The sequence below is a fragment of the Eptatretus burgeri genome, chromosome 7 (assembly GCF_056783735.1).
Source record: "Eptatretus burgeri isolate ZD-2024b chromosome 7, Ebu_testis_v1, whole genome shotgun sequence".
Taxonomy (NCBI): domain Eukaryota; kingdom Metazoa; phylum Chordata; class Myxini; order Myxiniformes; family Myxinidae; genus Eptatretus; species Eptatretus burgeri.
The window spans coordinates 33,350,502-33,362,547 of NC_140967.1; the positions used below are offsets into that span (position 1 = coordinate 33,350,502).

Here is a 12,046-nt window from a genome sequence, read left to right on the forward strand (position 1 = left end):
CCCACGTTTTCGGTCTCCACAATTTCTAAATACCCCGTGCGGTTACCCAAAAAATAAAAACATATGTGACTGCTAAATTGTGTGACCGTGGAAATACTGCGGCTGCCCTATAATTGCTAGTGGCCGTAGATTTTTTTAGACCCTACGGCCGCCGAGCCAAATGTGACTGAAGCATTAATGTCTGTCCGTCCATCCGTCTTGTCAGTTTATGATCGAAGAACAACTTTAAATTGAATCTTATATTTTGACCACTAATCAGAACATGACAAGGAAGGCAAGTTTCTCGTTTTATCATACTCTGGGTTTGAATTTGTCCCGATCATGCATGTACAGAGAGAAGGAGATAGTATTTTTACTCTGTCTGCCTGCCTGGCAGTCAAACAAAATTGAAAATGATTCCAAACAGGAAATTTACTCTTTTTAAAGATGTTATAAAGAACACAAACAACAGGCATGAAGAACTAATGTAACGTGTTAGATAGGATGATGGAACAGACACTTGGATAAATGGTAGTAAAATGTGGAATAAATTTTATTTATATGCCTTTAAAACTTTATTAGCCCCCGTTGGACTTAGTCCGAAATAGGGGCTTGTGTGTGTGTGTGTGTGTGTGTGTGTGTGTGTGTGTGTGTGTGTGTGTGTGTGTGTGTGTGTGTGTGTGTGTGTGTGTGTGTGTGTGTGTGTGTGTGTGTGTGTGTGTGTGTGTGTGTGTGTGTGTGTGTGTGTGTGTGTGTGTGTGTGTGTGTGTGTGCGCGCGCGCGCGTGCGCGCATCTGCAACCATATCTCGGACATGTATGGACCGATTTTATTTGTACTTGGGCACCTTAAGGCACCTTTAGTGTGTCAACAGGGTAAAGGACATGGAATGTTGGTTGTGACAGTTGCGATGGAATGAACAAAACCTGAAGAACTTTTTTTTTTTGAGAAGATGGAGTGCTCAACTGCCAATTGGTGCAGGAGTTGTTTTCATGATATCCAAGAAACCATGTCATGCAGGCCTCAATGTGGCCAACCACAGGAAAAAGCAGGGATGGTCTAAAGGCAATTGGAGAGTGCAAATGGGACTCGTAGATCATTACCCTGAAGGAGATGCACATGGCAATTATGTTTTAACTTCCAAATGGTATCTCAACTGGTCATATTACCATCTATAATTGGTTGACAGTCTGGGTGAAGATCTCTGGAACCTGCTTGCAACTTCCTGAGGAAGATGGGATTTTGAGGCTGCCATTTTTTTTAAATAAAAGGCAGACCTGTGAAAATGTAACAGGAGGTGGAAATAAAACAAGTCTCCATGTTTTAATACCATGCAAGCAGAGTATCCTTTGAATTCGTTTTTTCTTTCCTCATTTTGGGTGATTTTGGGAAGTGCTCTCCTTTGACATAGGTAGCATTTTAGTATGAATCTCAAGTTGCTACAAGGACATTAAAGCCTCAATCCCACTCATGTAATTAGGTGTCTTTGTTCATGCATTATAATGCACAATGCTACTCGTACATTAAGTAGCTAGCATTGTGAAACAATGCGTTGAAAGCAATCCTCCCGAGGGAGATTTTCTGTAAATTTATTCATGGTGAATAGCACATCCTTCCACGTCCTCGCTAACTCTGCAAAGACTTTCTTTTGTTTGTTTTTTTTTTTGCTTCACGTTTTCTCCCTTCCTCTCAGTGGGTGTCGTTTTGTGGAAGGCGTTTGAGGGTGAGACTCATGGTGGACTCGGATGGGGACTTTGCTGTTGTGTACTTGTTTTTACAAATCAAACTTGCAATACAAAAGTCAAAAGTTTAGCACAACATATAAATACCTACCATGTAGTTCATGAAATTGAACAAACATAAAAAACGAAGAACAATCATTGCTTCAGGAAGCGATGGGTGAGGCGAGTGGTGGAAAAGTTGAATTCTCTCCTGGTGATGATAATGGCCATCCCTTCAAAGGGATTTGACAGAGGTTATGATAATCCACGCGACGAAAGAAAATTGCGCCTTCATTTCAGGTTTCTTTTAAAGAAACTGCAAAAAAACCACAAAGATTATTAGGAGGAATGTGTTTGAAGAGTCAACCGGGAAGTGTAAACAGGCATCGCCTGGTCAATCATGAAAACAAACCAGACGGTATGAAGATTAGCAAACCCTTGACCATCAGGAATAAGTCCCTTGTTTACTGTCCATACAAAACTTATATGGTATAATCTCCTTTTGATCAGCTTGGTTCCCAGAAGCTTAGAATCAAGATCCATAAAACTACTACATTCAGCCATATTTGAACCCACAACTTCTGCAATGCCAATACGATATCCCTACCACCAGGCTGCCACCGTTCCCACAAAGCTTATAATAACTGTGTGAGGTTCCCTAAAATAATAATCGAAAGTACATGCAACTTGTGATGTTAAGTTAATCCTATTCTGAACCATTTGTTGTCAGTCATTGTATCGTGCTTTTATAATGAACTGGAAGGCACCTGTGGAGCATCCACACAATGTAAAATGTGACTTCAAGTCCTCAACTCTCCCCTCCCCTCACAAACCCAAAGTCCTCACCCCTCCCCCCCCCCAAAGCTTCAACCTCTCCCACCCATCTCTACTCCATCTTTGCTCTCCCATCCTCCATCCTCAACTCCAGGTGCTCCCCTCATAACCCTAAATCGTCAATCCCCTCCCCACTCCAAGCCTTAAAACTCCCTCCCCACCTCCCCTTCCCCCCACCCCACAGAAAGTGTTCACCCCACCCCAAAGCCTCAACCTTCCCTTCTAACTCTGTCCCATATTTGCTCTATCTCACCCTCAAACGCCAACTCTATTCTCCCCTCCCCACATTCCCACTACTCATAAAAGCAAATGGGCATTCCCACATCACAACAGTGGAATATTTAATGTTTTCCCCCTCCCTGATCATGCAATTACTGACGTTACAAACTGTGATTGAAACAGCATCGACATGTCATGGCCCATCACGGTCGCCTGTCATACTCACAATCCTATGAGATATGTAGGAGAGGAGGAGATTGGGACCACACTCTGTGCAGAGCGTTGGTGCTGCTGAGCAGTCTCCTTGGCTATTGGGCACAATCCTGGACAGGTTGCTACTCCGACACAGTATACCAGCATGCTGGCACTCATTTTGCCAAGCTCGGAAGGATGGCAGGTCGAGTAAACCCCATCTGGTATTAATTCAACAGCTGAGCAGGATTTGAACTCAGGACCACCCTAACCTTTAAGCCCACCACCCTAACCTTTAAGCCAACACCAGGCATGATATGCAGAAACCCTGTGGAATTGCAGCTGTCAAGTGACCATGACACCTGGAACCAATTATTATTTTCCTGAAAAAAAAAAATATATATATATATATATATATATATATATATATATATATATATATATATATATATATATATATATATATATATATATATATATATATATATATATATATATATACACACACACACACACACACACACACACACACACACACATTGTTAAAAGCAAATAATGATGGATGCTTTATTTCTCAATGTGAAACATTCCCAGATTCCCATAAGTCCTCAAACAAAGGCCTTTATAATGGCATGGGTTTTATGGTCTGTAGTCGAGTCATTTAAGAGAAAATAGTTGGAAATAACAGCAAGGACCTGTATAACCCCTGCGGTAAAATCCTGCTTGAGAGAATGATATAGTTATTTGAGCAGAGTATGAACAACAGACTACTGCCTTTATCACTGGGGGCTATCTTTACAAGGTCTGTGATGCCTATCGGCTCAAAATCCTTTTAACTATTGCTTTGGTCATTTTATACTGAAGGGAAAACTTGTAGGGAGGGCATCACAGCTCCGAAGATGTATTTGGCTTTGCATAGCAGGAAGCACCAACATGGCAGCCATATGATTTTTACCTCACTCACCGAAGGTGGACGCAGGTTATGTTTTCACCCCGGTCTGTGTCTGCCCAAGAATGATTGTTGAGAGGAACAGAGGGGGAGGATAAACGGATGGATGGGGGTGAAGGTTATCAGGTCAGGCCAGATTAGATCTGTGACTTGCCACAGGTACCATGTAAACCTGTACTAACCTGTTTCATGGTCGGATTATCGGCGACTAAACCGTCTCCCCCACCAGGTTGACTGGTGAGGAGGGTGTTTGGATCTGGACACCCAGCAGGATTAAAAACAAAACCTGTCAAAGGGCGAGGAGCTCCTTGTGAGCCAATGGCCATCCATATCTAGTGCCCAACTGTGACTGCAGACATCTGCCTGCAGTTGGGTTACTTTTTATTAGGTTGGTGGCAGGATTTGCACTATGGACACAGTAAAACCCTTCAGTCCACAAAACATACCAAAAGCAAAATGGAATCTGAAAACCCACTCTGTGGGAGTACCTCCTATGCAGCTGCCCTCTGCAGGGCAGCTTACTGGATGATGGAATTGGGGCAAAGCCTTCGGGACCCCAAGTCTTTGATAAAGAAGGAAAACCACAGGGTAACCTTCTTGGGTCAGATTGCAGTAGTGGGTGTCGGGGTGGTGCTGAGGTGTCGTCCACCAGACAGTGGTCTCCTTGGGTTAACCTGAGGCAGTCCCTTCTGGTGGGTGACTGGAATATCCTATCCCTGGACTTCCGGTTTTGGTTTTGGAGCGACGAGAGGTCTCCTTCGGGGCTCCCTGCTGACGTTCTCAAAGTTAAGTTTCCGGTTGTTATTTGTCCCGTTTTAACTGTTTAATTTTCTCACCTACATGTTACTGTGTGTTCCTAGTTCGGTTTTGTTTCAAAAATGGTGCTATTTTGTGAGTATTTTTGTCGACGTTCTTACCTGGTGTTTGAGGCCTAGGCCTTGGCCTAGGTTTGAGGCCTACCGGTTCCACTCGGTGTTCGATCGTTTTTTTTTTGTTTGTTTTTTCTCCCCATTACCTTCAATTTCTATCCTCCCCATTACCTTCAATTTTCATCCTCCCCACTTTCCAAACATCCCCCATTCTCCCAACGAATCTTTCTTATCTCAAAGAAATAAATAAATAAATAAATAAATATATACCCAACAACAACAACAACACTCTCACCTTCTCCCGATTCTGCTTCTTCTTCTTCCTCTTGACTTCCTCCTTGTCTTCTTCCTCGATTTTTTTTTTTCTACACTTCCATGACCTAATCTGTTGAACTCTCTCAAACATTAATATTAACAACAAAAACGATCTTATAATGCTTCATCTTCCTCTCTCACACATGTGGTACTCTTTACTGTTTCACAATGCACTACTCTTCTGCTATTTTAACAGACTACTCTCATTTCGACCTCTCCTTCATTCCTTGTCTAAAAAATCCAACTATTACAGCGCTTCTTCTCTCCATTCTCTGAATTCGCCTTCATTGCATCCATCAAGAATTGTGTTAAATCGCATCTCTGACCTAAAACTTTTAAAAACCACAGTTTGCCATGGATGCTCGCTTTCCATCAAACATTCTTTTTTTTCCAACTTCAGTGCCAACTCACCCCCCTCACCCCTCACTCTCACTCTCAAAGCAGCCATCGCACTCTTCTCCCTCCAAGCCTCCCTCTCACCTCTCTCAAAAATTCCCCCCTCACCTTTCTCCCACCTTTCATCCCCCTCACTCATCCTTCTCAAAGTTGCCCCCCCCTCTCATCCACCAAGCTGCCTCCCTCCACTGCGCTCTCACCTCCATCTCTTCACTCCACCTCCTCAAATCCTCAACCGCCTTCTTCCTTGTCTCTTGTCCCCCCTCTCTCCCAGCACCACAGAGCCTTTTCTCTTCCTCATTCGGCCCCCTCCCCTCGCTATTCTGCAATACCCCACACTCTTTCAACAACCCTCCTTACCTCCCCCCCCTCGTCCCTTGTCCTACCCTCCCCCTCCTGCACCAAAAGCCTCCTCCCCTACCTCTTCATTAAAAGTGTGGACCTCAAATATCCGGGGCCTTCGCTCAAACCTTTCAGATCTTTCCATACAGGTTGCCACTGACAAACCAGATATTATCTGCCTAACAGAAACTTTCCTCTCCCAAGACGTGTCTGACTCCCAAGTATCTCTCCCCGGTTACTCCCTCTTACGGTATGACAGACCTGAGCCTCGTCCTGGTGGAGGTGTTGCTCTCTTCATCAAAGACTCTATTCCTCACTCTCCATGCACTGCTCTCACTCCCCCACACCCCCAGGAATACCTCTGGCTTCGGCTTCCCCTCCACTCCCACCTCATGTTTATATGTGTACTGTACCGTCCACCGAACAGTGATGACTCCATCTACACCTCACTATCCGAAAACATGGACCATCTTCTAGCTTCTCATCCAAACTCTCTCTTCCTCTTATGTGGTGACTTCAATTGTCATCACGCCAGTTGGCTAGGTGTGGGTACCTCTCTCACCTGCCATGGCAGCTCTGCAAAAGCTTTCTGTGACTCATTGGGACTGACTCAATCGGTCAACTTCCCGACCCGGATCTCAACCAATGGTACTCCATCTCTTCTGGATCTGATTCTGACAAATTTCCCAGACAATATCTGCTGCTCTTCCTTCGCTCAAATTGGTTCTTCTGACCACGTCCTTGTTAAAGTGGACATCTCTCTGGCTGTTATCAGAGAACCACTTCACCGCCGTCGAGTCTGGCATTTCACTCAAGCCGACTGGCAGGGTCTCCGAGCAGCCATCAAACTTACAGACTGGTCTCCTATCACTACTTTCTCAAACATCAACTCATCCTGGGAATTCTTTCAAAGAAACTTGCTCTCCCTCATGCACAGATTTATCCCCTCTTGTGTTCAGTTGTCCTACCCTTCCTCCCGCCCTTGGTTTACTGAAGCTTGTGGCGAGGCAGTTTTCCTGAAACAACTTGCCTTTGCCTCATGGAAAGCAAACCCACCTGAGAGCAATCTCAGTTCTTTCCACAAAGCTCGGAACAAGTGTGTATCTACCCTCAGGAGAGCCAGAAAACAACATCTTTCTCATCTCAAGTCTGAACTCTCAAACCTCTCTCCCTCCTCAAAATCCTGGTGGCATTTAATCAAATCTGTTTCTGGTGTATGTTCCCCCTCCATCCCCTCCCTTACCTCAAATGGCCGCACTGCTAATTCCACACGTGATAAAGCTGAATGTCTAAACTCGGTGTTTGCAGCTAAATATTGTGTCCTAAACCCATCACTATCTCTACCCACTTTACCCAGTCACACCCAACTGTCCCTGGACTCTGTATCTTTTTCTTCTGACAAAGTGGTATGGAGAGCTTGCTTTCAAACCTCGAGTCAGATTCTGCAACCGGTCCAGACGGCATCAGCCCACGTGTCCTCAAAGCCTGCTCTTCTGCTCTTGCTCACCCTCTCTCTGTTCTATTCACCCTCTCATTTGCCCAAGGTCATCTGCCATCTGCTTGGAAATCTGCTAACATCACTGCCCTGCATAAAAAAGGTGCAAAAACAGATCCCTGCAACTACAGACCAATCAGCCTTCTCCCAATCATCAGCAAGGTTATGGAATCCATCATCGCTTCAGACATGAAATCCTTCCTCTTCTCCAATGGCTTGATTTCCAATCATCAATTTGGTTTCAGACAAGGTCACTCTACCCTGGATATACTGCTTCTGCTCTCCCATCAATGGATGGAGGTCCTCAATGCCAGACAGGAAATCCGAGCCATATCCCTGGACATATCACGTGCTTTTGACACAGTCTGGCACCCTGCACTACTTACCAACCTCTCTTCCCATGGTATCCAAGGCCATCTCCACTCATGGCTCGCAGACTTCCTCTCCTGTCGCAGTCAACGTGTGGCCCTAAATGGAGTTCTTTCATCCCCTCTTCCTGTGCAGGCTGGAGTTCCTCAAGGTAGCGTTCTGGGCCCTGTTCTTTTTCTGGTTTTCATCAATGATCTCTCGGACTCTCTGGAAAATCCTCTATTTCTCTTTGCCGACGATTCCACCCTCTGCCGTACCATCTGTCATCCCTCAGACCGGCAAGCAGCAGCTTCTTCGCTCACTGCAGATCTGGATAAAATCACAAACTGGTCCAACACGTGGAACATGTCTTTCAATCCAGACAAATCTCACACTCTCACTATGTCTCTTCGAAAGGACCGTTTAGAACCCCCCCCCATCCACTTTCTCAACAATCCTCTGGAAGAAGTCTTTTCTTTCAAGCTTCTGGGTCTCACTATCTGCCATGACCTTTCCTGGGAAAGTCACATTTCCAACCTCGCCTCAAAAGCCAGTCGCCGACTGGGAATCCTCCGTCGTGCAAAGTCCTTCCTCAGCCCTCTTGAGCTCTTGACCACTTACAAAGCTTTTGTCCGTAGCCTGATGGAGTACTGCTCTCCCCTCTGGGCTGGTGCTCCTGCCTCCCACCTTTCTCGGCTTCATGCGGTCGAAACCAGGGCATTTAAGATCATCGGCATCTCCCGCAATGAAGCTGAGTCTTTGGGCCTCTCACTCAATCACCGCAGGTTGGTCGGTGGTCTTTCTGTCTTCTACCGACTCCTCTTCAGCCATGCCCCCCCTGCTCTCTCTGCAATTTGTCCCCACCACATTTCCACAGGGCGCTCAAGGTCCGCCAACAACCCCCTTCTGGTAAAACTACCAAAATCACGAATCACTGCTCATCTTCACTCTTTCATTCCTCTTTTTTCCCGCCTTTGGAATAAACTTCCTCACTCTATTCTTTCCCATTCTTCCCTCCAGGCTTTCAAAACAGCTGTTCACCACCACCTCTTATCTTCCCCCATCCAAATCCTCGATCTTTTCTACCCCCGATAATCCACCCAAGCCCACTTCCTTCCATTCCCCTGCTTTCCTTCCTGAAAGTCCCTGTAATGTCCATCTTCTCTTCGCCATGTTCCCCGTCCCATCCCCATCCCTCTCCCTTCCACAGTTCACCTAATGTGTCTGTTCCCCACTGTTTTGTCCCTTCCACTCCCACCCCTCTTGTCTCATGCCTCCTTGCTGTGAGTTGTGTGTTAGCTCTCATACGAGCCTCGACCAAGGTATACAAAAAAAAAATCCCTAAGAGAGGATGATCACCTGTCTCTGTTATCATCTGAGCTCAAGCGTTTGGACATTGGTATTGCAGCACTCTCTGATGTTCGGACACCGGATAGTGGTGAGATAATGGTGGGTGGTTACATATACTATTGGTCTGGTCACTCTAATGGTTACCATGCTCCAGGAGTTGCTGTAGCTAAGTCCAATAAGCGGACACTAATGATAATTGAGGTCACACCAGTCAATGAGCATGTTATAAGACTATGGATTCGTCACTCCTTGGGCGTCATTTCCCTCGTCTCTGTATATGCTCCGACTGAGGCGAGTGATCTCACCGTGAAGGACGCATTCTATGCCATGCTCGAGTTTGTGGTTGATCAGTGCCCCAGACGAGATACTCTTCTATACTTGGGGGATTTCAATGCATCAACTGGAACTGATAGGGATGGTTATGAGACATGTATTGGTCCCCATGGGTCTGGAACTGTGAACCAGAATAGCACTAAGTTCCTTGACTTTGTAAGAAGTCATGGATTTAGGGTGGCTGGTTCATGGTTTCAGTGCCCACAGGCTCATCGCTGGACGTGGTATTCCAATGCTGGTGGTGTGGCAAAGGAGATTGACCATGTGCTACTTGATGGTCGCTGGAGGATGATCCAGAACTGCAATGTCTACCGGAGTGCTTAGTTCCTCAATACCGACCGCAGGCTTGTTGTAGCAACTCTGAAGTTGCAGCTAGATTTGGGGGGTCTGGGTGCTTTTGGGAATCCTGAGTAGTTGTGGAGTGCCTTCAAGACCACTGTCCTTGATGTTGCTGGTGGATGTCTTTGAACTCACTGAAGGGCGAAGAAGAATTTTGTCTTAAGAGACACTGGATACCATTGACCAGAGTTGCAGGGCCAGGCTGAATGGCAGAGCTGAGCTGTTCAGGGAGCTGAGGCATAAAACTGTACTTGTCTTGTCCGTAAAAAAAACTTGTCTGTGCCTGTTTGTGATGAAGATGTTGAGGTCCTGGAGAGATTCACTTACCTTGGCAGTGATATTGATGTCTCTGTTGGCTGTGAGCTGGAGGTCAATAGACGTCTGGGTCGGGCCTGGGAAGTCATGGAGTCACAGGATCATCGGGTGTGGCACTGCTGGTACCTGTGCAGGAGGATGAAAGTCCGTGTCTTCAGGTCCTTGGTGCTTCCAGTCTCGCTCGATGGATGTGAGACTTGGACTCTCACCAGGGATCTAAGATGGCGACTTAATTCCTTTGGTACTCGGTCTCTTCAGAGAATACCTGACTATCGCTGGTCGGACTTTGTGTCCAACAAGCGGTTGCTGAGAGAATCAAATGAGATTTGTTACTTGCATAGTCCGTGAGCGTCAGCTGCGGCTGCATGGACAAGTGGCTCATTTTCCTGACTCTGATCCTGCTCACCAGATTCTCTCAGAAGAGGGAGCCTCGTGAGTGGAGGAGGCCAATGGACCGACCACATGCCTCGTGGTTGCTGCAGGTTGATCAGCATCTCAAGGGGATGGGGATGGGCCAGGCATTTGCCTGGGGGATGGCCAGACGGAGGCTCCTGGAGTGTCGGCAGAAAATGAACACAGCGACGCACTGCTCTGGCGCATGCTCCCATTCCTGACCTGACCTGGGGGTGAAGGAAGAAAGATTGAAAGGAGTAGGGGGTGGGGGTGGAGGAAGACATCACTCTGGGTAAATACAAACTAACCAAGGTATGCTCAACCTCCCCCTCCCACCCCAACTAAACAACCCTTTTACAAGGGATCAAGGACTGTCTACACAAAGACTAATGAAATAACTCATCCTCGGGTCTCCTGCCCGTCCATGTATGCTCTCCCCCTTGGCGTAAGTTTCCAAAACCATAACAATATATGTATGTACTGTATTTCTGCCGACACACTACCCTACCTTCCAATTCTCACTTTTCTCTTTTTTCCATTAATATGTGATCAACAGATGACACTCTTAGTACATCACATGAAATTATTTTTAAAATCCCCCCCCTACACGCACGCACGCACGCACGCACGCACGCACGCACGCACGCACGCACGCACACACACACACACACACGTTATTGAGCGTTAGCGAAGAGACGGGTTGTTATTTGCAAGTAAATAAATAAATACACCTTTTGTGAGCAAACATTACATGGTTTCTGGATACCCAAGCACGTCCATGTATGAATAACAATGGACATGACCCCTCTGATATATTGAAGTTGTCCATTGCTTGCTGAAACCATTGAAATAAATTGTCCTTCAAGTTAGATTGGAATTGTGCTGATTTGGAATGGAAGTATTATCATGTTGTTAACTTGTAAGTATTCGATTGTTTTTACACATTTGAGAAGGAAAATAATTGGTTGCTACTCCAGATGACAAAACATTCTCAACAAGCAGTTCTTTGGTGAATATTTCTTCATAAAGAACATCTTGAATTAATATTTTGCAAATCTTATACTTTCGGTGAACAATGTGATTGGGTGAAATATTAGTGGGTAATTACGACTTGGGGAAAACACAGGAAAACAGAACGAAGATCCTCGGATTTTGGCTTAACCTTCCACGTTCTTACATTTGTCTTCAACACATGACGTTTCGGAAGACAAAGCGATGTTGACTGGGAAGTGCCAGGTGTGATTGGCAAGGCTTGAATAATCATGTGGTCATAAAGAGGTGGTTCTTGATATGTTAATGAGTAGGCGGTGCCTAGTTGGGATTTTGGCTAATTTTTATCACCCTTCAAAAACATTCCAGGTTTGTCAGACCTGAATCATGCCATGATGGCTTTGTTGTATCTTCTTGTGGCTTTTACAGCCATTATCTTACGCAGTGCACAGTGTAAGTAACTTTAAACTTGAGGGTTACGACGGTTTACATTATTATTTAAAACTTCCTTAACAGGAACAAAGTTATTTGAACGGTGGGACAAAGCTCATCTGTTTTGTGTACGTTCAGAGATTGATGTAATTTATGGTTTTATTGATTGGGTGAAATTGTTCATATTTAATAGATCAATAGGTGGACATAAAATCAACTATTGGAGTGAAACTAGT

General features: G+C 45.4%; 1 protein-coding gene and 1 long non-coding RNA gene across 3 annotated transcripts in view; one reads left to right on the plus strand and one right to left on the minus strand.

Annotated features, from left to right (window-relative positions):
• Positions 1 to 591: 591 nt before the first annotated feature.
• Positions 592 to 10,609, minus strand: LOC147022984 (uncharacterized). The gene is made up of 2 exons (XR_015059722.1): positions 10,008 to 10,609; positions 592 to 2,015 (listed from the first exon to the last, which is right to left on the minus strand). It is a non-coding gene; the product is annotated as an uncharacterized LOC147022984 (long non-coding RNA).
• Positions 10,610 to 11,750: 1,141 nt separating this feature from the next.
• LOC147022985 (uncharacterized) overlaps positions 11,751 to 12,046 on the plus strand; it is a 46,147-nt gene continuing 45,851 nt past the window's right edge. For both annotated transcript variants that reach the window (XM_085887990.1, XM_085887991.1), the window contains exon 1: positions 11,751 to 11,831. In XM_085887990.1, the coding sequence (XP_085744116.1) occupies positions 11,771 to 11,831 (61 nt within the window). In that variant the 5' untranslated portion in view covers positions 11,751 to 11,770. The remainder of the gene's footprint in view (positions 11,832 to 12,046) is intronic.